Here is a 27773-nt window from a genome sequence, read left to right as displayed (position 1 = left end):
TCCGTCGCTCTCCCTCTCCCCTCTCCATAGAGCATGAACGGTGCTGTATGTACAGCACCGTTCATGCATCGTGAAGTCCCTTGTCGTGAAAGATCCTTTCCAACGACAAAAATTGCAAGTGTGTACGCAGCTTAAGTGTGTCCCCTCTCCTATGCATAAAAAGTAGCATATCATCTAGTCTTGTTTAACCGTTTCTGGGAATGGATAAGATACAGGGGTACCACTGCATTTCCCAGAGTGAGCAGTGGATATTAGGGCTTCCCTATTAAAGGGGACTTTCAGATTCCAAATAAACTCACAATCCACAGACCTCCACAACACAGGAGTTATGTTGTGTGAAGGAGGCCCTCTACCCTAGTAATGTACCTTGCCACCATTAGGGAGGGGTCTGGTTTTTGCCCTTCTTTATAATTTGAATACAAGATTATCCAAGTGATTGCTGTAAATTAATTTGTGCCACATCCCTTCTCATATAGCTTATTATACACAACCAAAAAATGATGAGATTTTTTAGGACACAAATATATTTCAATCCACCATTATATTAAAAAAAAAATCACATTTTATTCAAAATAGATATTTAAAAACATAACAAGATGGTAGCCACTTCATTAATTACAGCAAGTTTACATTTATTAATTCACATCAAACATGTAATTATGGAGCACATTTTTTTTTCCAATTTCTACTGAAAACCAGTTTATTTCTTTGTTCTTTAAATGTTTCGCCAAGCAAGCTTCAGCTGAAGAACAATTCAAAAATGTTCCATTTCTTTTTCACACAATTTCTTACAATTTCTAGCAAAAAGAGGGAAGGAAAAGTTAATATAAAAAAAAAACATAATATATTCTTTATATTTAAATGTGTCCCCCCTTTTGTGACTTATTAACCCGACTGCACTACTAGTGAACTTTTTACATATCACGTAAATCTAGACTATTCTCACATATGTGATCCATCACGTCACGTTAAAATTAAAATCAACACAGGTTTGGTACAGTGGGTGCTCGTTCCCCTTAGGGTTATATGCTCTTATCTCAAGTCACCATTATTGTTTTAGGAAACACACTAATAATTCTTATTACTTCCAAAGGTTGATCTTTGTGAATCATATTATGACAAATTAACTTAAAGTTAACAGTTTACCCCCCTTTGAAAAATATATAAATCCCTCACCATTTCCTATGTATTTCCTCAATTCTGTGTGTCCATACTTCCTATGTACTTCCTCCTTCTTCTTGATGTTTGTTTCTGTGCAAATGCGCCAGAAACGTGGGATGCCCAGACTACCGGTGGCTTGTGGTCCAAGCTGAACTGCAAATTCGCTAACCACTACCCCCTCCCCTCCAGTTTTATGCTCCTGAGAAGCCGGACTTGTCAATGCTCAAACCATGCTAACTGCTTAAAAAGAAGGCACATCACATCTTCAGGACAGAACCAGACGACTCCAGTGCCCCCTGCCCTCAACAGGCACAGAGCTAAATGGACTGCAAAGCAGACAGTTATCAATAGGCTAATTAAGCCTATTTTTCTTGTCCATGCATCGGGTGGTAATAATTATTTCAGCAGAACATGAGTTCTAATAGTATATATAAAATTCTATTCTTGATATTAATTGATGACACAAATTTTGAAAAATAATTTGAATTCATTTTGTTCCTAATATTATATGTAATTACCTTAACCAAAAAATTTATAAATATCTGTGTGCTGGTGGGTTAAAAAAAAAATCAAGTTATTTGGTAACACATTTTGAATACCTTTTTTTCCAAAAAGATTTTTTCAAAAAAAAGATTAAGGAACTGATGTGTCACGCTTGGAGAAACAGGACCACTAGGGGGCGCTATGGCTTGCACGGAGGTGGAGTGAGCACTGAGAAGGGCCAAGGAGCAGAGTCTAAGCAGTAGCCAAAATGGAGTCTGAGAACTAGCTAAATAGCCAGGGCTGGTTAAGAGGCTTTTTTCTGATTGGCCAGCAGCATGGACAGAGTTCATAAAGCTTGTAAACAGAGGTATGCCCAGCATCAGAACTGCCCGCAAGCGGAGGGGAGGGATGCCTGTGCTTTAGTGAGAAACAGGTAAGTGTGACATTACCCCCTTTTTACAGGGCCTCCCCACCCGCCGGGGTCCGGGTTTAAGGGGCAAATGGAGATGAAATCTCTTAACAAGAAGAGGTGCTGTCACGGTCCCTTTCGTGACTGTGGTTAGAAGATCTGAGAGACTGGCTACACGTGAGGTTATCTGACAGTCTCTTTGTTTTCACTTTTTTCAGTGTTGTTGTTGGTAATGACCACACCTCTTGTCTCAGCTGCAGCTTGTGGTCATTACTCCTCCTCTATTTAGTGTGACCTCACACTTCCTGCTATGCGGTTGATATTCTTTGCTTGGATGTGGAAAAGCTGGTGTGTAGTCCTCTCCTGAGTTCCTGCTCATTTATTTCCTATTGAAGATAAGCTGTACTGCTCTTGGTATTTTGTTGTTCTCTTGTACTCGTAGTTACTGGGCCTCAGGGAGATGCTGGTTCGTTCATCTGGGAAGGAACTAGTAGTCTCAAACCCTGCCACTACTCCTAGGGCAATTCAGGGCTACTAGGGCCTAGTATTCCTACCTTCAGGGTCTTTTCATACTGACAGGAGTAAGGGCTAGGTTTAGGGTTTTCGTAGGTGGTGACCGTTTCCCTCTCCCTAGCCTTTGAGGCCTAGTTCCTTGTCTTTATCCTTCTATTTTCATTCAGGTGTTCCTCTCACCTCCACACCCTGTGACAGGTGCAGACACATCTGTAGCTGGAACCCACGATCTCTCCTCAGAAGCAAAACCTTTCCAGTCGATGAGATACATGAGCTTCTTACGAGAAATTTTGGAATCCAAAATGCCAATCCGCAAACTTCTTGTAACGAGCAGCCGATTGCCCTAGGTGTTCTGATGTTGAGGTTAATGTCCCTCTGCAGGGCACAGAGTGCAGGTACATCAGTGGAACAGAGTAAAGGAGACGGAATGCGGAGATGTTTGCCGTAGACAATAAAAAATGGAGACTCCTTAGTGCTGGTGCAAACATGATTATTGTGAGCAAACCCCGGCCAAGGTAGCAGAGTCACCCAGTCATCATGGTAAGCCGATACCAGGGCTCAAAGATTTTGCTCCAAGGACTGTGTTAGCCCTGCGGGTTGTGCCAGCGCCGCTGCACCTAATTGCAGGCGCGGTCGCCGGGCCCTATCTTTCAGGTAGCGTAACCCCACTACCTGTATTCCATGCCAGAATTTCCTTCCTGCTGGAGGCTTGAACTGGTGTTTGAGCTTGCATGGGTGTCTCTCTCTTCATATATGAGGCAACACATACACGCTCTCTCTTTCTACAGCCTATGGCTGGATTTCTGCAGGTATTTAAAGGCACTTCCTACTACAGGTCTTAGCTTGTCTAACTCCAAGTGCAAAGGTGCTTCTTCTGTCTGCCTTGCTGTGTACCGGATCTTGTTTACCGAACCCTTGGACTTTGCCTGTTTGCCGCCTAACCCTGACCTTGGATTTTGTGTATGGATTTTCGCCTGACTGCCGCCTGACCTTGACCTCGGATCTTGTTCATGGACTTTGTCTGATTGCCACCTCTCCTATACCCTCTTGGCAACGCTAGCCCCCTCGGTGCTTGCACCGAGTACCCTGACCCCTCGGGTCAGCTGCCACTGACCCGGGCATTGCTCTGGAGTGGCACCTGGCAGCTACCCTGCGGCCCAAGCCAATCCTCACCATCAGAGGCTCTAGTGAAGACCAGGTAGTGGCTTAGTTACGTCCCTCTGGAGCATACCCAGTCAGTGGTACAGTGGGTCCACACCCGCGTGCATTACAGACTGATTGACTCTCTCCCTGTCTGCCCATTAGTCTGCGGATGATAGGCTGAAGAGAATTCTGCACAGATATCCAGGGATCTGCAAAAGCCTTCTAGAAGTGGGAAGTAAACCGCACCCCGCGGTCTGACACAATATTAACTGGCATACCATGAAGTCTGAAAGTTTCCGAATGAAGATTGGTACCAATGCTGCAGCAGATGGTAGAGCTGGGAGAGGTACAAAGTAGGCATTTTGGAAAAACGATCCACGACTCCCGAAATAACCATACAGCCATCTGGGGAGATCCTTGATAAAATCCATGGATATATGACACCAGGGTTTCAGTGGGAATAGGTAGTGGAAGAAGTGGGCCTGCAGGGGCGCAGGTGGCAGACTTTGTTTGAGCACAGACAGCACAGGCCTTGACATAGTCTGTCACATCCTTGTGAAGATTGGGCCACCAGTAATGTCGAGAGAGAAAGGTAAGGACTCTGTGCACGCCTGGGTGGCCAGAAAGCTTGGAGTCATGTGCCCAACGTAAGACTTTAGTACGGAGTTGAGGAGGCTCTATAAATGTCAAGGCCAGAATGCAGGCCGAAGGAATGATAAACTCTGGTTCCACAGCAGTCTCTGAATCCTGTGGATCAAAGGAGCAAGATAGAGCATCTGCTCGGGAGTCAGCAGAACCGGGTTTAAAGGAAATCACAAAATTAAAGCGGGAAAAGAACAAAGACCAACGGGCTTGCCAGGGGTTGAGACAGCGAGCAGACTGCAGATACTGGAGGTTCTTATGATCAGTAAAAATTGTGATCTTATGAGGAGAACCCTCCAAGAGGTATCACCATTCCTCCAGAGCTAGCTTGATAGCTAGCAGTTCTCTGTCTCCAAATAAAAAATTATTTTCCGCTGGGGAGAACTTCTTGGAAAAAAATGCACATGGTTGTCTGGCACCAGCGGGGGTCTGGAAGAGAATTCCTCCACTCCAACAGAGGGGGCATCAACTTCGATGGTGAAAAGTTTGGTTACATCTGGCCTAACAAGTGCTGGACCGGAAACCTTGAGGGCCTGGAAAGCCAGAATAGCTTCTGAGGGCCAGTCCTTAGGATTTGCATCTTTTCCATGTCAGAGCGGTGATGGGAGCAACCAGCGTGGAATAATTCTAAATAAATTGCCAGTAGTAATTGGTAAATCCCAAAAAGCATTGAGTAGCCCTAAGGCCACAGGGTAGTGGCCAGTTGGAAATTGCTTCAACCTTGTCAGGATCCATGGAGAGACCTTCTTAGGAAATGATGTAGCCCAGAAAGGGCACCTGAGGGAGTTTGAATAGGCACTTTTCCGCCTTTGCATACAGTCCATTGTCACGGAGCTGTTGGACGAAACGGGCATGCTGTCTGTGAGTGGGCAAGTCAGGGGAAAAAAGGATGTCATCCAGGTAAACCACAACACAGATATATAAAAGAGCACGAAACACCTCATTTACAAAGTGCTGGAAAACAGCCGTGACATTACAGAGACCGAAGGGCATTACAAGGTACTCGTAGTGGCCATCTCTGGTGTTAAATGCTTTTTTCCATTCATCCCCTTCCTTGATACCAATTAGATTATATGCGCCTCTGAGTTTCATTTAATGAAGATCTGTGCACCATGGAGACTGTCAAAGAGCTCAGGAATGAGTGGCAGAGGGTAGCGTTTTTTTATGGTGATAGGGTTTAGATCGCAGTATTCAATACATGGCCACAGAGTCCCATCTTTTTTCTAGACAAAGAAGAACCCTGCACCAGCAGGAGAAGAGGGCTTGCCTATAAACCCCCTCTGCAAATTCTCTTTGATGTAATCAGTCAAAGCCTTGGTTTTCGGGAGACTAAGGGGGTACACCCGACCTCTAGGAGGAGTGGAATTCAGAATGAGGTATTGCACAGTTGTAGGGCCTGTGGGGAGGTAGCTGTTCAGCATTGCGCTTAGAGAACACATCCTGGAAATCCAAATATTGAGTTGGAATGGATGGAGCAACTTCAGGAGTAGAGAAAGCAAGAGGCCTGGCCGTGCATGAGGAGTGACACGAGGGACCCCAAGCCAATACTTCAGGAGTAGTCCCATCAAGCAAAGGAGAATGCTGTTGAAGTCATGGGAGTCCCAGGATGACTTCAAAGCTGGCTCGTGAAAGAACAGGAAAATGTATGGTCTTGTGGTGAAGCACACTAACTTACATTTGTATAGGTCTGGTCTGGAAGCAGATCAGTCAACATGACAAGGGAGTACCATCTCTTGCAGAGATTCGTAAAGGCTGAGATAATGGCTCTGTAGGCCAAGTGCAATCCCTGACCAGGGTAGCCGAGATAAAATTTCTAGCTGCTCCAGAGTCTATGAAGGCCTCAAGGGCAAGTGTGGAGTTGTTGTGGCGAAGCTGGATGGCTATAGAGGGACGCTGACTGGAGGGAGAGAAGAGTGACCTAGCATGTCCCTCTAAGAGAATGCTAGGCGCTGAAGTTTCCCTATCTCTGTGGACATGACTTTATTAAATGTCCCTTCTGTCCGCAGTGAAGGCAGAGACTAGATGAGAGAAGCCGGGATAGCCTTGATCGGCCTAGCTGCATCGGTTCTTCAGAGACGGAGGGAACAGGTGAGGCTGGAGTTTGCAAAGGATGCTGACAGGATGGTGCAAGTCGTGGGACAAAGACTTTGCATGGGCGAGATTTCTCCTGGAAACGCTCTTGGAAGCGGATGTCTATCTGGATTGCCAAGGAGATCAGATCATCCAGAGACAAGGAAATTTCCTGGCCAGCCAATTCATTCTTCACGTGGTCAGAAAGGCCTTGCCAGAAGGTAGCATGGAGCGCCTCATTATTCCAAGTGAGTTCAGCAGCCAAAGTTCGAAACTGTACTGCATACTGACCAACAGTAAGAGGCCCTTGGGGGAAAGGCTGGAGAGCGCTGGCTGCAGAGGAGGCACGTGCGAGTTCATTAAACACCTTTTTGAAGAAGCACAGGAAGGCTTCAATATTGCTGGTAACAGGATCCTTCCTCTCCCAGAGTGGGGAAGCCCATGCCAGAGATTCTCCAGACAGCAAGGAGATGAAATATGCCACTTTGGCCCGATCAGTGGGGAAGTTATGTGGCTGGAGCTCAAAATGGATGCCACACTGATTGATGAAGCCGTGGCAGGTCTTTCGGTCCCCACTGAATCGCTGTGGAGGTGGCAAGTTCAATGCAGAAGCCACATTGAGGGCAGGAGGCTGGGCCTGGGCTGGTGGTACAGCCAGTGCATGAAACAAACAGTTGATCCAGGCGATCAGAAAAAGCATGAAGCTGGCGAAGCACCAAGATTTGGGTAGCTTCCTGGGCATCAAGCTTCTGAAAGAGTAACTATTTGGGGCCTGCTGGAGTCTGGGAGGGTGTAGTCATGGTTCGTGCAAACTGTCACGCTCGGAGAGACAGGACCACTAGGGGGCACTATAGCTTGCACGGAGGTGGTGTGAGCCCTGAGAAGGGTCAAGGCGCAGAGTCTAAGCAGTAACCAGGTTTTCTCCAGAACCTCTGATGGTGAGGATGTTGTGCCGCTGGTTACTGCCAGGTTGCGGTACTTGGGCACACCAAGGTGGACAAAGCATGGTACCAAATCTCTAAGCAGAAGCATAGTCAAGAGAAGCCGGGGTCGAGACAAGCAGCAAGCAAGACAGGTCAGGTCACATGCCAGGGGTCAATAGCCAGGGATCCAGAAGACAGACGGCATTTACCTTAATCCCGCAGGTCCCACGATGGTGCTGGTCCTTACCACGATCCTGCATCGTCCTGGAATTCATCTTCGTCCGCCATCTTCAGTCTACTATTCCGTCTTCTTCCATCTTCTTTCTTCTTCTCTTCACAGGCGTTAGATCGGGTGACATATCCGCTGTGAAGGGCAAAAAAAAAGAGAGCCGATCTCACTTTGTATGCACCAGCATCTCTTTCCCCTTGAAGGAAAAATGCCCCTTCTACATATGCCCGGAATCAGGCAGAGCCTGCCTGTATGTGTGACCTATGTATCCCAGGAGGCTCTGCTCTCCCATCAAGTCTTGATCGCCGCAGCGATCAATACTTAAAGGGGTGGTGCTGCACCTTTTTTTTTTTTACAACAACAAGATTTTTACAGGTTTGTCCACCCTTCTATGTGAAGTAAAAATGTTGAGTTGAGGTAAGCTTTAAGTTGAAGGTATGTTTCATTCCTTTGTGATTTCTAAAGTAAATAATAGATTTTAATAAACCACATCCCAGTTTGTATATCTAAAACTTTTAAAAGAAAACTGAGTTTTCAAATGTGTGTTGAGAATTTAAGTGGTATTGCATTGATACTCATTACTCATTAATACGCTTAACGGTCTGTATGTATATATAGAAGGTATACAAAACATATTGTTGATACATTCAATGTAATATTTTAAAAGTTCATATAACATAATAATTACCAACATAAAGTAATATATACGGTAGTTGCACAGACATAGGTTATAAAATTAGTAGGAGGATTTGTTGAGACTGAAAATCATCAGAAAAACAATAAACAAGGTAGATTCCAGTGTTGAAAATTCAGATATGTGAACAACCTATAGAGGTAGTATTAGTGAGTGCTACACAAGATACTAGAGGGCTCAGTTGCTGGTGTTGCTGTATATAAATAAATGATGTATAAGTTTAACGAGTCATCATATAAATATATATATAAAGAGAGTCTTAAAGTATTATGTGTTGATTGGTACATACCTAGGATGAGGTGTACTTTTAGTAAATATACAATAGTTTTCAATAATCAGATCAAAACAATTCATCTTAAAACATCAAGAGAATGTTTCATCCAATTTCAGAGAACGTGCATTCATCAATTCATGTTCGCTGGTTAATGATATGCGGATAGGACAAACGCATCCAGTAGGGATCAGCGAACTTTTAAAACTCGATCTTAAGGCGAATTCGGCTGAAATTGTAAGCGAGAACGTAATTTAGGTGAAAGCAGCTGAGAGCACTGTTTGACCCGGAAGTGCGCCTGATAAGGCTTCTGCTTCCTATCACGGATGAGGTGTCTAATTCTGATTCCACCTTCTCCTCTCTTTCTGGTAAATTATCATTTATACGGGATTTGGTCCATTGTCTATTGGTATATTTCCTTGAATCATTCCATTTATAAACTAATCCCATATCAAAGGCCTGCCTATTTTTAGAACAGTTATTTTTTTTCTGCAGAAGTTCTTTGTTAAATTTGGATAAGGTATTTAATTCCTGTTCCTTAGCACTAAAACTTTCCGATTGTAATATTTGTTTTTTATTTACTTTGAAATTCTAGTAATTGGGAGTCAAGATCAATCATTTCTGATCTATATTATTTTTAAAGTACTTCCATCAGATGTTGGGAACTTTCTTTAGGGACCGATTCCCACTCATTTTTAATTCTCTCTATGTTTCACTTTTGGAAATATTTGTATAGGTAATCCAAATGGATTGCATTGAGTTGCAATATATATCTCAAAATACTCTATTTGTAGAGTATATCAAATTCCTTGACATTCTTTTAGTCTTTTCTATGTAGTAGCACTCGCTATTGCAAATATGCTATGCTTAATAAGAAAAGATTAGCTGTAAATGGTTTACTTACAAACACCTTTTTTCTTTGATGTACAGATTTTAGAAAACAGCCACGTAGAATTTATTTAGAAGCCTAAAACAGGTAATGGATTTTTTGTATATTTGAGTAATGAAAAATCATTGTGATGTATGCCATTGGACTTAAAGAGGCCAGCAAGGTAGAGAGTTGAATGCTCCTTCACTCTTGTTTTGTCAATAAACACCTGGTATGATTACTCCATCTGGACACTCATCAATCCATTATCATATTCCTTTTCACCTTTAAAACAACCATAACTTTTTCAATAACATGGAAACTTGGGGATTTTGGTCCACACTGTGCATAAAGTAGTCAGTCTGGAGGGAACATCTTAAGTTGAGAATTTTCTGTGCTTCATTAAAAAGATGGATAAAGCTGTAGATGGACTTGTAAGAAGGAATTACTATTTTCCAATAGGAGAATTAAAATATGTGACTACTTCTACAGGTTTATAGCCCCGTTTTAAACTGAGTTAAAGATTTAAGACTGAAAAACAGACATAAATTATAAAGGAAACTTTAATTTAGAAATAAAGATTTACCCAGCTTCTTGTGTATGAAAAAGTATCAACATTGTTTTCTGAGATTCCTGTTGCCTAGCTATTTTCTGATGATGTTAGCAACAATAAATGTCAAGTGACTGGTGCCCAGCCTTTTCAACCCACTACATACCAAGGAGAGTTGGGAGAGTCAAGAGAGTTGATGCTTAACCAAATGATACAGGAAAATAAGTAGATCATGGCTTTAGATCTTTGGAAATGAATGTCTGGACCAAGACTTACATTCTTTTTAGAGACGCTATTAAAAATGACAGGTTTGAGAGAGATGTGGAAGGCATTATGAATTTTCAAAGGAGGCAGTTTCAACTTTTAGGTGACAGGGGGTAATCTGCAACAGCACAGGAAAAGGACCAATAAACTGAGGAGCAAGCTTGGGAGAAGGTATCCGCAACCAATGATGGCCGCCGCAGGACAACACATTCTGTTTATTCCCTTCGTCGGCGTCACTTGCAGCAGCAGCAGGGAAGATCAGGCAAATAGATGTCATTCCTCTGCTCTGCAGCCTTTGCATTACTGGCTTCCCTTTGAATGTGAATAGTCCCTCTGCATCCCCTGCTCTGAGACTGTGCAGCTGAAGGGGATTGTGCTGAGACTAATGAACTAAGTAATTCCTGATTCAGTCCTGCACTGCCATTGGCTGTTGGGGCTTTATAGCCTCTCTGCTCCTGGCTTGCTGCCAGCCCATCCTCAGACACTATACTTTGCGCAGTAAGTCCTGGGGTCAACCGAGTGCTGGGAGATGCAACTTGTCTCCCGAGGCTAAGCGGGGGCTTACTATAGGTGAAGACTGCAGTGTTAGATTGGGGAACTGGTGTCTCGTGAGGACTGGTGCTGACCAGGGCCATACATTACAACAGGCTTCACAAAATTAAACCTTCCATTATCATAGAAGAATTACAAAAGCAAGTCCGGCTCCTGACGGGTGCCTTAACCCAACTAGCGAGTAACCGTGCAGGAGATTCAAGGACAAGACTCTGCTCTACTGTTGAACCCAAGAGTCTATTGCCAGAAATGTTTTCCTGTGATCGCCACAAGTTTAACAATGTTATGCATTCCTATAATTTATTTTTATGGCTGCGACCACTTTCATCAGGCACGGAGACTCAGAGAGTGGGTCTGGTTATGTCCCTTCTCCAAGGGGACCCCCAGACATTGGCTTTTACTATGCCACAAGGGGACCCAGCCCTCTCTGTATTGACAACTTTTTCAAGGCCATGGGAATCCTGTATGTAGACCTGGACCTGGCTTCTACAGCAGAAGAAAAATTGCGTAGTCTCCGACAAGGTCACAGATGGGCAGAGGAATACGCTGTGGAGTTCCACTCCTGGGCTGTCAGTTCCCAATAAAATGATCCTGCACCTAAAAGTCAATTTTAAGTATCTGATGCCATCAAGGACGTCCTTGGTAACCATCCCATGCCAGAGAGTCCAGATGAAACAATCCTGTCTCGGGTATTGAAAGCAGTCTTCTATTTGTCGCCTATACAAATGCAAATTTGTAGGCCAAACAATTATAGATCAAACAATTAGGAGATCTGTCAAGATAAAGACAAATGAACAGGAGGTGGACCCTCTGTGCTACCAGCACGTTTAGCCGAGGTGATATCAGAGGTGTTCACCAGAGCACCCCGCAAGGGGTGTTGGGCTTTGCTGCGAACAGCACCCAGGTTGCGGCCCTCAGACTCACCAGTGCAGGTAGCAGCTGACAGCTGGAGATAACCGAAGGCCATGTACCAAATCGACAGGCAGATTCAAAAACCGAAAACAGTACCGGGTCAGGGCAGGCAGAGAACAGGCACGAACAGGACAAGCCAAGGTCAGGAACAGTCAGGTCAGGAAACCATGACTGGAATCCGAATACTCACCGGAACCTCAGGTAGTAACACTTATTGCTGAGGCAATAAGTGTCTGACTGAACCCAGCATATATAGGAAGACTGACAGGCTAGCTGGGCGGGGACTAGAAGGACAGGTGAGAATCAATTAGCAGGCAGGGCTTGGCAACATCCCTAAGTCCAGAGCAAGAGCAAGGTGTGAACAGCTGCTGCTAATCAGACACTATCAGGAGGACAATAAGTACCAGATCAACAGTGCTGCTGATCTGTGACAGTAACCCCCCCCCCCCCCCTTCTTAGGGCCCCTCCTCAAAAAAAAATCCCCCTGATTTTTCGGGAAATTGCTTATGAAAGTCCTTCACCAGCAGCGGGGCATGAAGGTTAGTGTGATATACCCAAGAACGTTCCTCCGGGCCATAGCCAAAAATTGTAATTTGCCCCGAACCGACTCGACTTCAAATTCTTCTTCAGAGCCCACCTGGACAGGAGCAGGAGGAGGGGATTTGCAGGAATAGCGGTTGAGGATCAGAGGTTTCAAAACCAGGCCATTTTTTCTCCAGGTGGGGGTGCTCCTTTTTGAAACTATGGAGTTCCTAGTAAGGCCTCAGCAAACTGTCACAATAAAGACACTTGAACAGGAGGTGGACCCTCTGTGCTAACAGCTTGTTTAGCCTCAGGCTCACCCAGGTGCAGGTATCAGCTGACAGCTGGAAAAAAACGAAGGCAAAGAACCAAATCGAAAGGCAGGTTCAAAAACCGAAAACAGTACCAGGTCAGGGCAGGCAGAGACCAGGCACGGACAGGACAAGCCAAGGTCAGGAACAGGAAAACAAGACTGGAATCCAAATGCTCACAAGAACCTCAGGTAGTACCACCTATTGCTGAGGCAAAAGGTGTCTGACTGAACCCAGCATATATAGGGAGACTGACAGGCTAGTTTGGTGAGAACTAGAAGGAGAGGTGAGAAGGAATTAGCAGATAATAAGTACCGGATCAGCAGATAACCATCCTTTTTCTGCACAAAGAAGACTCTTGTTGGGGAAAGGACTTACGGATGTAGCCCCTCTCTGAATTCTCTTGGATATATGCAGACAAGGCCTTCTGGAATAGACAGTTTCTGGAATAGACAGAGAGCAAACCCTGCCGCGATAGGGGAATAGAACCAAGAAGGAGGTCAGTGGTAAAGTCTCTGTCTACTTTTTGCTGAAAATGACCACAAACTCCAAGTATTGTTTTTATTGTAACCCAGTGCATGGTGTGGCTTCTGAGCAAATTTGCAGAACAGTTAGGAGTCTGGGGAGACACCCCTGAAAGCATGTAGTACTCCATGAAAGACTTTCTCCAGTATCCTAAATGACACTGAGCTTGGTTTCATAGCCAGGGCAACCCAAGCAAAACTGGATGAATTACCATAGGAATAACAAGGAAAGAAATAGTGTGTAAGGCCCCAAATTTAATAGTGAGTGGAACGGTGGCATGTTGGATATAGTCGGGCAGGACTGTCTCATTTACCACAGAGACCACCAAAGGTTTAGATAGGGGCACCACAGGGATATTACAGGCACCAGTTGTTCATTTATAAAGTTCCCAGCCGCGCCAGAGTCTAGAAAGGCTTGGGACTAGAAATGGTGGTCAATGCAAGAGATCCATACAGGAAAAGTTATCCTAGAAGGTGGAGAGGAAGTAGGTTTACCTAGGAAGCCCTCTCCCAATTTCCCTAGACACTGGCAGTTAGGGCCTTCTGTAGGCAGAAGGAAAGCTGAACTTTACATACTCCAGGTCCCTACACTCTGAAATGGGATAATGCTTCATTTTATATGGTACATACTTGCAACTCCCTATACACTATACATTGAGCTGTATGTTACATTTGCGTGGCCTATGCACATTGTATGTGCATTACATACAACTGACTCTTACACAATATAAACCCTCAATACAAATCCCTCAACTAAGGAGCCCCTGATACACTCCTCACTACACACAAACATGGGACCAGTATCTGGCCAATTATAGAAATATAACCAATAGTTCCAGCCAATAAGTTGTAAGTAAGAGTTGCCAGGAGCCAGTCAAAGTGAATAGGAGTAATTTGTGAATGTGCTATACCAGGGGTCTGCAACCTGCGGCTCCGGAGCCGCATGCGGCTCTTCAGCCTCCTTGTTGTGGCTCCCTTCGGCTGCCGCAGGGAGATCTCTGATGGGGGATCCCCTTCCTCCCAAGACACTGCGGAGGAGGGGGATTCCCTATCCAGTGTTCTAATGAAAAAAATCTACCAGTGAAATAAATCTACCACGGGGCGTGTACAAATGGGTGTGTACAATGACATCCCCCTCCTTTGAACCCCAATTCCTCTGGAATGAGGAGATGTACAAAACCAAAAATGTAGGTGCAAGTAGGGGACACCTGTGACTAACACCCCCTAAAAACTCCACCCTTCAAAAAACCCCTACCCTGTTACACATTGTTGGAGGCTTCTAGCACATAAACCCCAATTTATCTGGAAACGGGGGTACAGGTGAAAAAAAATTAAGTGCAAGTACGGGGCACCTGTGGCTAACACCTCCTAAAAATTCATAAAAACTCTACCTATCAAAAAAATCTACCCTGTTACACATTGCTGGAAGCATCTAGCATCTGAACCCCAATTTCTCTGGAACAGGGGGGAGGCGGTACAGGTGACCAAAATAGAGGTCCAAGTGGGGGACACTTATGGCTAACACCACCTACAATTGAATCGCTAAGGCATCGTCAGAAAATAAAGAACTCTGCCCATCAAAATAATCTACCCTGTTACACATTGCTGGAGGCTTCTAGCACCTGAACCCCAAATACTCAAGATTGGGGGGTACAGGTGAACAAAATAAAAGCTGAAAATGAGGGACACCTGTGGCTAACACCCCTTAAAATTTCATCGATAAGGCATCGTCAGAACATAAAGAATTCTGCCCATCAAAAAAATCTACCCTGTTACGTTAGAAGCCTCCAGCTTCTAATATAACAGGATGATACGTTAGAAGCTGGAGGCTTCTAGGGGCATAGTTCAGTGTTTAATTTATTTCAAAGTAGGCCTACACATGCACACTTGTTGTAACAGGTAAAATTAAAAAAATATTAAAACTTTTAAAAGTTTATAAACTGTGTTATGTTTTGCGGCTCCAGACTATTTTTCTTTAGTGGAAGAGGAGGCAAAATGGCTCTTTTGATAGTAAAGGTTGCTGACCCCTGTGCTATACTAACAGTGTTGGTGTGGGTGCTGAAAAAAAGTTTTTGAACTGGGATACCAGGATTTTGTTTTTTCAGGACCTGGGAAGGTTGGGGAGCATGGCCATTAAAAGGATTTACAAAATCTGTCTTCTAAATTGGTACAAACGCAGTAGAGGTTTCCAAAACATGAGACACAATAAATACATTATATTTCTTAGATCGTAAAACTTACTTCCATATTACTCCAAATAAAAGATTTATATAAAGGTTTATTATTATTTTTTCAGTAATGCAAAGCTTTAATTTTGCTCCTGGGCCAATTATATATCTACTGTTGTCTGCCTACAGCACAGATATAGCCTGAAATAAAAGTCTTACACCAGGTTTCGGTGTCACACGTACCAATTGGGTCACCCATAACCTAAAAGTCACCCACACATATATGTCTGTAGTATGGACACATTACATCACCTTTTTTCTTTTCAGTGGTGGACCGGTCCTAATTGCTGTGGAAAGTGTCTCTCCTGTGAATCAAGGGCAGGGGGTGGGCTTAGATGCTGGATAAAAATATCCAACTGAATCTCACTCAACCAAAGTAGTAGTGCATTGCTTGTGAGTGTGCTGAGGACAGTGCTATACACAGAGTTACTATAACAGCCAGGGCTGCGATTTATACTGGGGACTGGGAACTGACCTTTTTTTATCCTACTCTTTCCCTGCATGACTTCCTCTGCTACATTGAATTAGGTGTAAAATCCTTTGGCGAACACCAGGTGGTGCTGTGACACAAAATAGGGCGTGAAGTGTATCGTGACGTCGCGAGTATGTGAAGGTTGGCGGAAGTGCCGCGTCAACTAAGTTTTCCACTGTCTTCCCAGTTGTATTGACATGGACAAGATGCAGCTACCGCAGAGCCCTAGCTCTTTGTGTTTTGACAAGGACGAGTTCATGAAGGTTAGTTTGATTCTGGTTCTCGCTTATAAGAATGATTTCCAATAGAAATGGTTTCCACTGTCCGGTTTCCGGGCTGTTTTCACGGTATCGGGGATTTGTGTGGGTTTACACCACTTGTGACGAATAATTTGCTTGCGAGTCAATATAAGCGCATACTTTAAAAAGACATGTTAAGCATATTACTTTAATTGTGTTTATACGCTTTAATTAAACCTTCATTGTAGTCTTGCCCATAGTTATAGTTTCTATTATTTATGGAGTGGTAACAATAAATGACACTTCTACTTATTACCTTGCTGTTATAATCAGTCTTCAAAAGACCACTTGCGAGCTGTCAAATTTTGGCAGCCGATGCCTGGTAAGCAACAGATCACTGACCATTCTTAATTTGTATTTCCTGATGGAATAGGAATTAGAGGTCTCTTAAAGAATTTTAAAGCCGTCACTGATTTTAATCATCTGATTTTAAAGCAGTTTATTTTTAGTTTTTGCCTGTTTCACAAACATTCATGATTTGAAGTCTAAATATATTTGGCTCTTGTTAACCTAACCCATTATTACCGGTTATAGTTATTGAAAAATCCAGATGTCTTATAAATCTTTGCATGGCGAACCTTTATGTAAAAGATAAAAAAAAGTCTGCCTTTGTTCATCTCTATTACATAAGGACTCGGATGTCCTGCATTTCGGGAATCCATTGGTATGTACCTGTGTTATGTAGAAAGCTTGTAAACCAAAAAGGGGGGTTCAATACAGAAATGGCTGGACTAAACTACCGGTCAAAACTAAATACACAAAATTTATTTATACAATTAAAATGCATAAATATTAACAGAACAGTCCAGATAGGTCAGTACATAAACCTAAACTGTAAAGTTCGCTTAACAAAATATTTAACTTACTGTTCACCAAATCTCACAGGGAACTGATGTGCTGGTCTGCTTCTTCAGGAGTGTTTGATTGCACTATTGCAGAAAAAGCATAAATTTAGAAAACATATATGTGTGTAAATATACAGGAATATTTAAACTGTGCCAATGATAAAGGAAAATGGTTAGCTTGACTTTTGTGCAGACTGACAACCGGAAATGACGCTGGGCTACAGATGACACTGCGGAAGTACCAGACACAAAATGAAGCTGGAATGCAAACAATGTGGCCCAGCACCACTTATAGGGCTGGCTCAACTGCGCCAAGCACAGCTGGAGACGCATAGAGTGAGAGAGAGAGCATCGTTCTCCTCTATCAGGTCTCAATGGGTCCCTTCATATAGGCAGACAGCAGGCAAATAAAAACTGACTAATTTCAACTGGAATTTTGGTACATTAAAATCCTGCTTTTTCTCTCTTGAACTCCTCTTTTTGGGTCCCAAGCTTTCTACATGGTCAATTTGGAATGTGGTAGTTTTCTATATGTAATACGTCCTTGGGGTCCTTTTCAAAAAGTAATTTTAGGTACCTGTGTTAGATTGACCAAATGTTTCCCTAAAAGTGGGAGTTTCATGCTTTAAGACATTTTGCTCAGATTCAGGCAGTTTTCCGTCCTGATCTTGCTGTGACTGGCAATTCTTTCTTGCATATCTAACAATTGTTCAGTGTTTTTTTTTTTAAGCAAGTCAATGCGTTCTATGCAGGACCCATGCAGACCATGCCCACTCTAACCCTGAGTGTGTAATATCGGTCAATGAAGGGGAATTTAGAAGGAAATATAAAGTGATATTTTGAAGGCACCAATTCAAATGGTCTTTCCCCTTTTATGATATGGGAGGCTGATAGGTCCGCTCTAGAAGGAGAAGATATGATGATGAATGCATGATTTTGTTTCAAGACCGGTAAATACAATTATTATATCACGATTTATTTAGACCTCTGGCATCTGGCCTTGGAGGAGCTTTACTGCTAGGCCGGACTGTATGAAAAATGAGGCAAATGCTCCAGCGCAAGCCAGATGTAAAAAGTGTGAACAACTTTACTTTGGCTTAGGGGTGCAATTGCTACATGAGTGTAGACTAGCAATTTTGTTCTAATGTCTAGCAGATTTGTTTTCTTCTTTGAATGTGAATTTTTTGTTTACATTTATTTCTCATCCAAAGGACTCGTTTGATGTTGATCAATTTGTGTCAGAGTGCAGAAAGCGTGTGCAGTTGGAGAATCTTCGTGATGATTTAGAGATTTACTACAGACTTCTTAAGACTGCAATGGTGGAGCTAATCAATAAAGACTACGCAGACTTTGTAAACCTGTCAACGAACCTGGTAGGAATTTCTTATGTTTGTCTTATTCTTTTATTAAACTTATCCTAAAGTTCCACTTTTACAAATACTCGATCAGGCAGGTCATTATTGCATAAAGGAACAGATAACATCATACTAGGTGAGTTGCTCTGGGTTTCTGTCAACAAAGCTGAGCTGCACATTCACTGGGTCGGCTTTGGTTACATGGGAAACCCAGTAATCCCAGCTTCCCTTGTGTGTGGCACTGTGTATATCTACAATTCTGTATGGTGCAGATGCAGCCTTTTTATTAAAGACACATAATTCAAATTGTATGCAGCTGTTGCTCTTTTATCAGTAATTCAATTTGGATTTAACTTCACTTAAACTTCAGTTGACAATGGTGAGCAAGATAAATGGAGAGCAAAAATATCTAATCAGACAGCAGTGAAGACTTGGCAAGGGTCTAATGCTAACTAAAAAAAGTAATACAGAGTAAATCCCTAGTGTCCACTGCTTAGCTCAGTAATAACAATTGTTATAAAACACTGTACAATAACCCTTGATTACTAACTCCTGCCAAATACAAGACTTAATAAAAGCATCTGCTACTCCTAATGTTTGAGAACATTCTTTTTCTATATTATTGGAGTAATCGGTAAATAGTGCTTCAGACCTTCAAAGGTGTTTCATTTCCTATAGATGTGTCCCAAATTATTTGCTCTCCTTCTACTACTAATTCATCATTGTTAAAGTTTCTTATTTATCGGTGTTTCAAAGAATACAGCACATTGCTTTCTGGTCATGTGAGGGTTTGAAGAAATTCCCACTCCCTTTTATTTATGAGACTGTCTCCCCATCTGTGGCCAGATCACATGTTATTCAGACATGACTGACAAATGGTTAACATTTGAGGAGCAATTCTAACACGTGAATAACATTTCAAAATAAATGCAAATAATAAAATAACTTGTTGTCCTCTGGTAAGTCTTTTAAAGTGTCCTATTTCCTTTTAATTTTCAGGTTGGAATGGATAAAGCATTGAGTCAACTTTCAGTGCCATTAGGTCAGCTGCGTGAGGAAGTTTTGGTAGGTGCAACAAGACAGAATATTTGTATACATCCAGTCATCAATTTGGACATTGGTATTATAGCTGTGTAACGCATCACTGGAAAAAGATAAGAGGAGAGAAGAACAAGTTTACCTAAATTATAACACAAGAACACATCAGTTGCCAAGTAGAGGGGCAACTGATGAAACTACATAGATTTTACAGGGCACACATGAATTTAAATCTAAAGAAAGAAGAAATAGCTGTATTATGACTGGAGAAAACAATCTTGGTAATGGGAAAATGCAAGACTGAGTTTTGAAAATGGAAACACAGTTAGCAGAGATGTGGACAAAGTTGACTATCCATTTATTATCAAACACGCTCGCTTCTAAAAGCAGACGTAAAATTAAATCCATAAATGCACTGTTATTTTTTTCATGACTTAACATTCCTGTGAGAAATAACTCCCCTTTTGGTAGTTGTTGGCTTTAGTCCCATGTACAATAAAGAGGAACAGAGGTGCTCTCTCTGAAAAATCTCTGCTGGTCTTTAGTTTCTTAAAGCCCTTCACCCTTTTGCTGTAGGCAAAGTGAGAGGGGTTTATGGCATCATTACGCAGATATATAGTGCAATTTATAAATAATAGTGTCACCTTACAACAGAATAAGCTCTAAAAACCATGAAAGTGGTTCCTCCAGTGGTTGCCAGGGATTACTTGAGTTGTTGCTAATTGACCTTTCATTGGAAAGTGGCTACCTAGTTTTGAGTCCAATGCCACTTGACAGTGCCAGTGGCATGGTGCCGATAATCGTTTTAGCTGCCTGTAAAAATGGAGCATTAAACCACCTCTAACTTTTTTCAGTGACCCCAGTGTAAGTGACATTGTTCTCACACACTGACTAACGGAATCCAATTATTACCTTTAACAGTGTTTCCCTAAGGTTGAGCAGCTCTGGCCTAGCAATTTGTCTACCTACAAAACCACTCATTTTTTTGAAGATTCTATATAAAAAAAAAAATTAAGCTTTTCCATCTGCAAAAATTTAGCTGTACTATATATTCAGTTAGATCACATTGTTTAGAAAGGCTGCATGAAATAGAAAGCATGTTTAAAATTAAAATTATTTTGAGGAATCTTCAGTCTATCTATAAAAACTGGTTAATATATGCTTTTAGTTATTCAAGATTTTTTTTTCAACCTGTTTTTCTTATATTACTTAAAGTAAATGCAATGTTCTTCTTGCAGAGTCTTAAAACATCTGTTAATCAAAGCGTTCGGGCAGTGGATGAGCGTTTGGCTAAACAAGATGACCTTAGGAACAAAAAGGCAAGTTATGACTTTTACATTACCTGTAAGCATAAATGCAATGTGATCTCCCTACGTGTCTAACTTGGTACTGTAACCCTCTATTTCCAAATTCTCCCAGGTGGGTTTTGCATTTTCTGGATTGCCTTTTCATAGGAATTGATGGAGATTTTGGTACATATGCACAGGAGTAGCACAGCCCTGCAGAGAGTAAATGAGGGATGTAAATAAGAAAACATATTGTCTATAAAAACTATTCATTTCGGTAGGCCTATTCAGTCCCTCTCAGAATAGAGGTAAGGTCCTCCAATAACTTAATATCATTGATCTTGATGAAAAAATGGGCCACCTCAAATCACACCAGATAGCAGCTATACATGCACTAATAGCATCCAACAAATGGATAAGATAAGAAGGTACGTTTTAAGGCTGAAATCGTTATGATGCAGAATGAAGAAACCTGAATTTCTTTGAAATACTTCACAATTTTCAGGTTATCTCAGAAAATTTACATAAGCAAGAACTCTCTTTATGAAATTCCAATTAATGCAGTCAGGTTTTTTTTCTGTCATCTATTGACAAATTATTAGCCACCAACAAATCTTGCCATAGCGGGCGCTGTGACAATTAGGCAGTTGAATGGGCCCAAGGAGGGTTGTAAGATTTTGTAATACAAAAGAGTGAAGCTGTCAGGACCTGTTGCCTTTCCTCTCATAGCATTTGCAATAGTCCAAGCTAGTTTTTTTTGCTGACCCCAGGGACTCCCAATTTCATTTGCTCCATTGGAAAAATTTGAGGCATATCTGACAGGGAGATTTAAGAAAGTATAAGGGTTTTTTTTTTTTAGATGAAGCAGGTGAGCCTGTGAGGATTACAGGATTCTGCTACATTTATTGCCATATTCAAAATGTGCACCTGTGGTTGAAAAGGCAGCCAGGTGCATTGGTAGACAGATTTGGTTGGAAAGGCAGCCAGGTGCATTGGTAGACAGATGTGGTTGCAAAGGCAGCCCGGGTGCATTGGTAGACCACGTGTGGTTGCAAAGGCAGCTGGGTGCATTGGTAGACCACATTTGGTTGTAAAGTGACCCAGGTGCATTGGTACACCACGTGAGGTTGGAAAGGCAGCCAGGTGCATTGGTAGACCTAAGGAGGATCAAAGAGCATCCAGGGGCATTGGTAGACCAGATGAGGATCAAGGAGCACCCATGGGGCATTGGTAATCCAGATGAGGATCAAAAAAACAGCTGGGGCATTGGTAGACCAGATGAGGAACAAATAGCAGCCAGGTGCACTGGTAGCCCCTGATGGGGAGCAAAGAGCACCCAGGTGCACTGGTAGCCCCTGATGGGGAGCAAAGAGCAGCCAGGTGCACTGGTAGCTCCAGATCAGGAGCAAAGAGCATCCTAGTGCATTTGGCCAGAGTTGGTAAAATGGGACTTAAGGTGGGGGGCTTATACGATATCTGGAAGCCCCCTTTAATAAGTGGGACACCGGATGGGAATGAGTAGAGGAAGTACAGAGCAGTAATATGATAATTCCCTTTACTGTCAGGTGCTGGCAAGAGTTAGCGTTTTAGCCTGAAATCTTTTCAAGACGCTTGGCTCTGCAGAGAAGGCAGTTGGAAGCAGTAAACACTGCGTTTTGTTAAAGCTGTTCTGAACATCGCCTTAGATTGTGGGCAGTGTCCTCTCCTACTCCTGTGTCACTGTCCTGTGTGTGTCTGTCCTTTGCAACCCCTATATAATGTACAACACTGCATATTATGTTGGCACTATATAAATACTGTTTATTAATAATAATAATAATAATAATAATAATAATCCTCATTTCTTTTAGATGTGTGTGCTAAGAATGATACGAGTAATTCACTCAGTTGAAAAAATTGAAAAAATTTTGTCGTCCCAGAATTGTAAAACAAATACAGAGCTGAACAGGTGAGCCGCATACTTCAATTTTAACGCCTCTACCAGTTTAAGTGGAGTAGCTGGTAACCAACATATGAAGCTGTATTGCTAAACTTGAAAATTTGTTCCTCACCTTCTTGGTTTTTGCAGTGTAGGAGTATTGCATGAGATGGCTGATAGAATTTGCAAATCCTTTTATATTTAAAATGGTATATATTTGTTTCAATCAAATATTTGGACATTTACTGGGCTACTACTTTAAAGTTTAGCTGTAAACTTTATCATGAGACTCAAAATGTATTTATGCAGGCTGCCATTGCTTTTCTTTTAAGAAAATGTTGTTGCCTACCTTCCATGTTGACCCTCGTGCTTTCAATTTTTGAGTTATTAATCTTAAATTATAGAAGCTGTTCTGTGAGATTACTGCTCTCTATGCTTGTCTGGCATCATTGACTTAAGAAAAATATTAGGCCAGTGGGTTAGGTTAATATTCAGGTATTTAGCATTTTCAGGTACTGTTTAGCAATGACTGTTTCTCTGTTTCTGTTGTGACGAATGTCCAAAAATGCTTTGTTGGGATACTAGTCCTATTTATTTTGTGTTTAAGATTTTATAAAGCAACAAATATACTCAAAATTTTTCCATTTTTTTTTTTTTAAAGCACATTGCTTACTGGGCAGATTCTGGAAAGAATAGCAACAGAATTTAACCAATTGCAGTTTCATGCAGTGCAAAGCAAAGGCATGCCCCTTTTGGACAAAGTGAGACCTGTAAGTAAAGAATTTGTTGCTTCATAGATAACTTGATTTTTTTTTTTTTTTAAATTAAAATTTAATGTACAGTAAGAAAATTAGGTAGTTTCAGGTGTCTTAACCACACAATATGTTGTCATTTAAATGTTGTGTGTAAAGGGTAAACAGGATGAGAATATACATAAATAGACCTGTATCAATAGACCAGACGTTGGCAAACTCCGGCCTTTAGGCCAGAGACAGCCTAGCCTGTAGTTCCAGGCTAACACCCTCTGGCCGGTCCAGCCTAATCCTGGCTGGCAACCTGCGGCGTAGCTGGAACAAACTACCGGAGCCCCCAAAGCCGCATGCGGCTCCTGAGCCTCCGTGTTTGGGTTCCCTTCCCTATTCACTGCGGCCGGCGTTAACACTACCGCAGCCAGGGTAAATAGGGAACATTACCTCCCCTCCTTATGCATTGCCGAGCAGAGGGATTTCCCTTTAGGGGCGTTTTTGGTGAGGGCGGAGCAATTTGGGTGGGACTCGAGAGAGAGTCCGGTCTAGTGTGCTCCTACCTACCCCTGAAATGGCCTAGTGGCCAAAAAAGTTTGCTGACCTCTGCTATAGACAAATGAAAAATACATAGTGATATGGCTTTGTGAAACCATGCTAGACCATAAATTGCACTGGCTGATTTGCTTGTTCCAGGGCAGAGACTCAGTAGATAGTAAAGCCAGAATCAGGTGGGCAACTCTAAGGCTAATACAACAATTGATTTCTTTTAAATTCCCTTCTGGTATTGACAGTCATGGCTAGCAACTTTCACAGGCATAATGCAAACTTAAAACAAGTTAGTTTATACAGTGTCAAGCAGCGCTGGAATTACTCTCTCAAAGCTTATCTCAAAGCTTTGAAAAATTTGTGTTTATGATACATCTTGCATTAAAAGAATTTTCAAATTATTTTAACCTGCCGAGTGGTAACCCTGAGTGTAACTAGAGGTAAAAAAAAGATGCTGGAAGAGGTAACCCTGATTCACACTCAGGGTAGCTAAACCAATGGAAAACCCTAGTAAAACGAGACTTACTTGATCCGCCAGCATCCTCCTCCGACGATGCCCCTCTTCTTTCTTCCTCCGCCCGTTGTTCTCTGCACCCGATGAGTCACCGGGAAGTTCCCGGTGATGTCGGTGTGTGCGCACATTCGGGCGCGTGGTGGGAAATTCAAATCTATTTGTATTGCATTGAATAGAAAATAACTGTATTGAATGCAATACAGTAGTTTTATATGTGTAAAAGCAGTACATTGTCTTTCATGAACATTTATTTTACAGTATATAAGTATAATATTTGTTTTTTGTTTTTTTCAATTATTTAATTTATTATTTTGAGATGATTATGTGTTTCAAACCTTAATATACCCATACTATTACATTATACTGTAAAATAAATTTTCATGAAAAACAATATACCGCCCAGGAGGTTAATTTTAATGCATAATAAATATTTATTAATTGCATCTAGCACATGTAGTTTTTTTCAACCTTGTGCTTTCTGAAGGCTTTTTTTTTTTATTTTATTTTTTAAACTGCTGTGCAAAAATTGGCCAGGATAGCAGATACAACCTTTTTTCTCCTTTTTCCCAAAGGCAGAGCATCTAAAAGAAAAAAATACAATATATATGATCTACTTTATAAATAGCATTAAATTTTATTTTGCATATCCCTGTAACATGTTTTACCTGTTCCTGTCTTGTCCTTTCCTGTAGTGTAATTAGCAGTAACGTTATTACCTAGTGGACAGGGTAAACTTGGATAGACATGTAGTTTTGTTGAGAAAACTTGCTGTTTCTTTTGCTGTGTCCTTTTTCAAACTGTGTAGTGTAGCTTATCAAAAATGAGTGCTAGTCATACAAGCATGAAGATTTCTGGAAACCCCATGTTGTTTTAATTAAAAAAAAGCAATATTTGAATAACTTTGGAAAATCATAGTCTGCAGACTGAAATTTTAATTATAACTGTAACAGTTTTTATACATTAGGTTTATAGTATTTGCAAACTGGGTGTGACATCTGCTTCTCTTTTTCTTTACCTTTTTTTTAAGGATAGAAGGTGTATGCATAGTTTAACTTTGGTCATTTCCTTAGCTCATTTTTAAAACCATTTCCTGGTTTTTAATTAAATGATTTTCGATTAAGAAAAAAAGGACAGCAATAAACCTTTTTTTTTTTTTCTAGCGTATTGCTGGAATAACAGCAATGTTGCAGCGTTCCTTAGAAAGTCTCCTTTTGGAAGGACTTCAGACCTCAAATGTGGATATAATTCGTCACTGTTTGCGGACATATGCTACAATTGACAAAACAAAAGATGCAGAAGCTCTTGTTGGCCAGGTTTTGGTAAAACCTTACATTGATAAGGTAGGCTTGTATCCAATGTTGAATTTCAAATGAATTCTAATACAATTTTATATTGCTTTACATAGAGGAACATACCTCCAAATTTCAGATTATGTTTTAAATTGTATACAGGATGCAAGGACTGGGTCCTGGATGTTAGATATATTCCTCCCTTTTTAAGGTCTTGGTTCTTCTGAAAAGAGGTATCGTACTGCAAAAGAGTCTGGAAATTTGGTTTGCCCACTCATTTTAGTTACAGTTACTGTGTTTTGGGTTCAAGGATATATGTTCTAAAGCGGAAAATGTAATCATGTTAGGGTCATAGTTGTGATGGGTGACAACATAGTACCCAACTGTTGTTATGATTTTTTCATGTGTGATGGAATAAATGTGTTCATATATTCGTTTCTTAAAAATCCTCTTGGATGATTGATGCCCGTTGTTTTCACAGTTGAAGAAATGTTTGGGACGATGAGTTTTACCATTAGTTAGAGAGATACGTTAAAGTGTTCTCCCCCAAAAAATTTTTTAACCGGGGGGGGGGAAGCTGTAGCCAGGTGGTAAAGAAGGGGATGTGGTAAGACACAGCAAGTTTAGAGTTCCCAGTAGTTTATGACATAGGTATCCAGTAAATCCCATTATTGTGTTCGTGTTCTACCTACCCCCTATACTTTGTTACAACTTTCTAACGCCGGCCCCATTAGTGATCCAACTTCCTAGTGTTCTAAGTTTTAAGAGTGTAATCCCTTGTATGAGTGTAATAGTATAACAAGTTAGGCTTAGTTCATACTAAGTTCATAACCCTTTTCTGAGTGACTACTGACAACTGCTAGGCACCTGGGACATTGGTAACAGGCAGTAACTGCTAGTGAAGTTTATCCACAATGTGTATTGACATTATCGGTAGCTGTAAAAGCTGCATGTCATATTTTGCTACCTAACAACCTTTATATGTCCTAAACCATTACTAGTAACAATTTCAAGGAATTTCAAGAAATGGGCGTCACAAGTTTAAAACTCGTGAAAATTGAACATTGGGGTTATTGTTTAAAAAGAGAGTACGTCTACAGGCCCAAAATTGAAAATTCAAATTGTGGACACCCCAGGGCCACCTACATAGTAAGAAACATTGGGTTGGGCCCCCTAAATTTATATCTACCTTTCACAGAATTATAATTGTCAAACTATGCTTCCCTGTCTGCTTCTCAACCTTGAACTCTAATTTCACTAAAACAGACAGGTGCAGGAAAACAAAAATAAAGGTGCACGTCAGGGATACTTGTGGCTAACACCCTCAAACTTTCATCATCATGGCATCATTACAACATAAAAAAATTCTGTCCATCAAAATACACCTCCCCGTTACACATAACTGTACCCCTCCAGTACCGGAACCCCATATATTTTGTATTGGGGAGAGTTTATGTTAAAATGATGTCATAGTAATTACATTTTGGGGGATGTTAGTCACAGATGTTCCCCCACATTGTTTAACATTATTTAAAGGATTTCTTGACAGGGAAAGGGCTGGTGGAGGGAGAGAATAGAGGGAGGATAATACAATGAAGCATTGCTAACATACAAAAACCAAAGGAGAAAGAAAAGGGGGAGGTTAATACAGCAGGGGGTATCCAGAGAGCTATACAGGTGTTAAGACAAGTAGTTAAAGATAAGCGTAACAGCCCTGGAGCATATACCTACAGTGTTCTCCCCAGAAATTTTTTTCAGCCGGGTGGTAGGTAGCTGTAGCCAAGTGGTAATAAAGGGGGTGTGGCAAAACACGGCAAATTTAGTCCTCCTAGTAGTTTATGCCATGGGTATCCCGTAACCTCTTATTGTTTCAGTGTTCTACCTTCTCCCAATTATTTGTTACAACTTTGTAATGCCTGCCCCGTTAGTATATCCAATTTTTCTATTCTATGTATTTTGCCACAACTGTCCTAAGCCATGTATTGTGACCCAACTTACTAGTGTTCTAAGTTTTAAGAGTGTATTCCTTTGTAGTAGTGTAATAGTATAATGAATGTGGTGTAACAAGTTAGGCTTAGCTCATATTAGCGGCAAAAAACATTTACTTTTCTGAGTGACTTTGGCAACTGCTAGGCACCTAGGATTGGTAACAGGCGGTAAATGCTAGGCACCTAGGATTGGTAACAGGCGGTAAGT

At 41.5% G+C, this 27773-nt stretch overlaps 1 protein-coding gene and 1 long non-coding RNA gene across 2 annotated transcripts in view; one reads left to right on the top strand and one right to left on the bottom strand.

Moving 5' to 3' along the window:
* Window positions 1–522: 522 nt before the first annotated feature.
* On the bottom strand, window positions 523–15745 carry LOC140329121 (uncharacterized). Its single transcript, XR_011920429.1, has 3 exons — window positions 15522–15745; window positions 7554–7708; window positions 523–797 (listed from the first exon to the last, which is right to left on the bottom strand). It is a non-coding gene; the product is annotated as an uncharacterized lncRNA (long non-coding RNA).
* Window positions 15746–15876: 131 nt separating this feature from the next.
* COG2 (component of oligomeric golgi complex 2) overlaps window positions 15877–27773 on the top strand; it is a 42650-nt gene continuing 30753 nt past the window's right edge. The window contains exons 1-7 of the mRNA XM_072410241.1: window positions 15877–16004; window positions 18097–18258; window positions 19240–19305; window positions 20517–20597; window positions 22415–22512; window positions 23144–23252; window positions 25449–25649. Of these exons, the coding sequence (XP_072266342.1) occupies window positions 15939–16004; window positions 18097–18258; window positions 19240–19305; window positions 20517–20597; window positions 22415–22512; window positions 23144–23252; window positions 25449–25649 (783 nt within the window). The 5' untranslated portion in view covers window positions 15877–15938. The remainder of the gene's footprint in view (window positions 16005–18096; window positions 18259–19239; window positions 19306–20516; window positions 20598–22414; window positions 22513–23143; window positions 23253–25448; window positions 25650–27773) is intronic.

The sequence above is a fragment of the Pyxicephalus adspersus genome, chromosome 4 (genome assembly GCF_032062135.1).
Source record: "Pyxicephalus adspersus chromosome 4, UCB_Pads_2.0, whole genome shotgun sequence".
Classification (NCBI taxonomy): Eukaryota; Metazoa; Chordata; class Amphibia; order Anura; family Pyxicephalidae; genus Pyxicephalus; species Pyxicephalus adspersus.
This window is presented reverse-complemented; position numbering and strand designations above follow the sequence as displayed.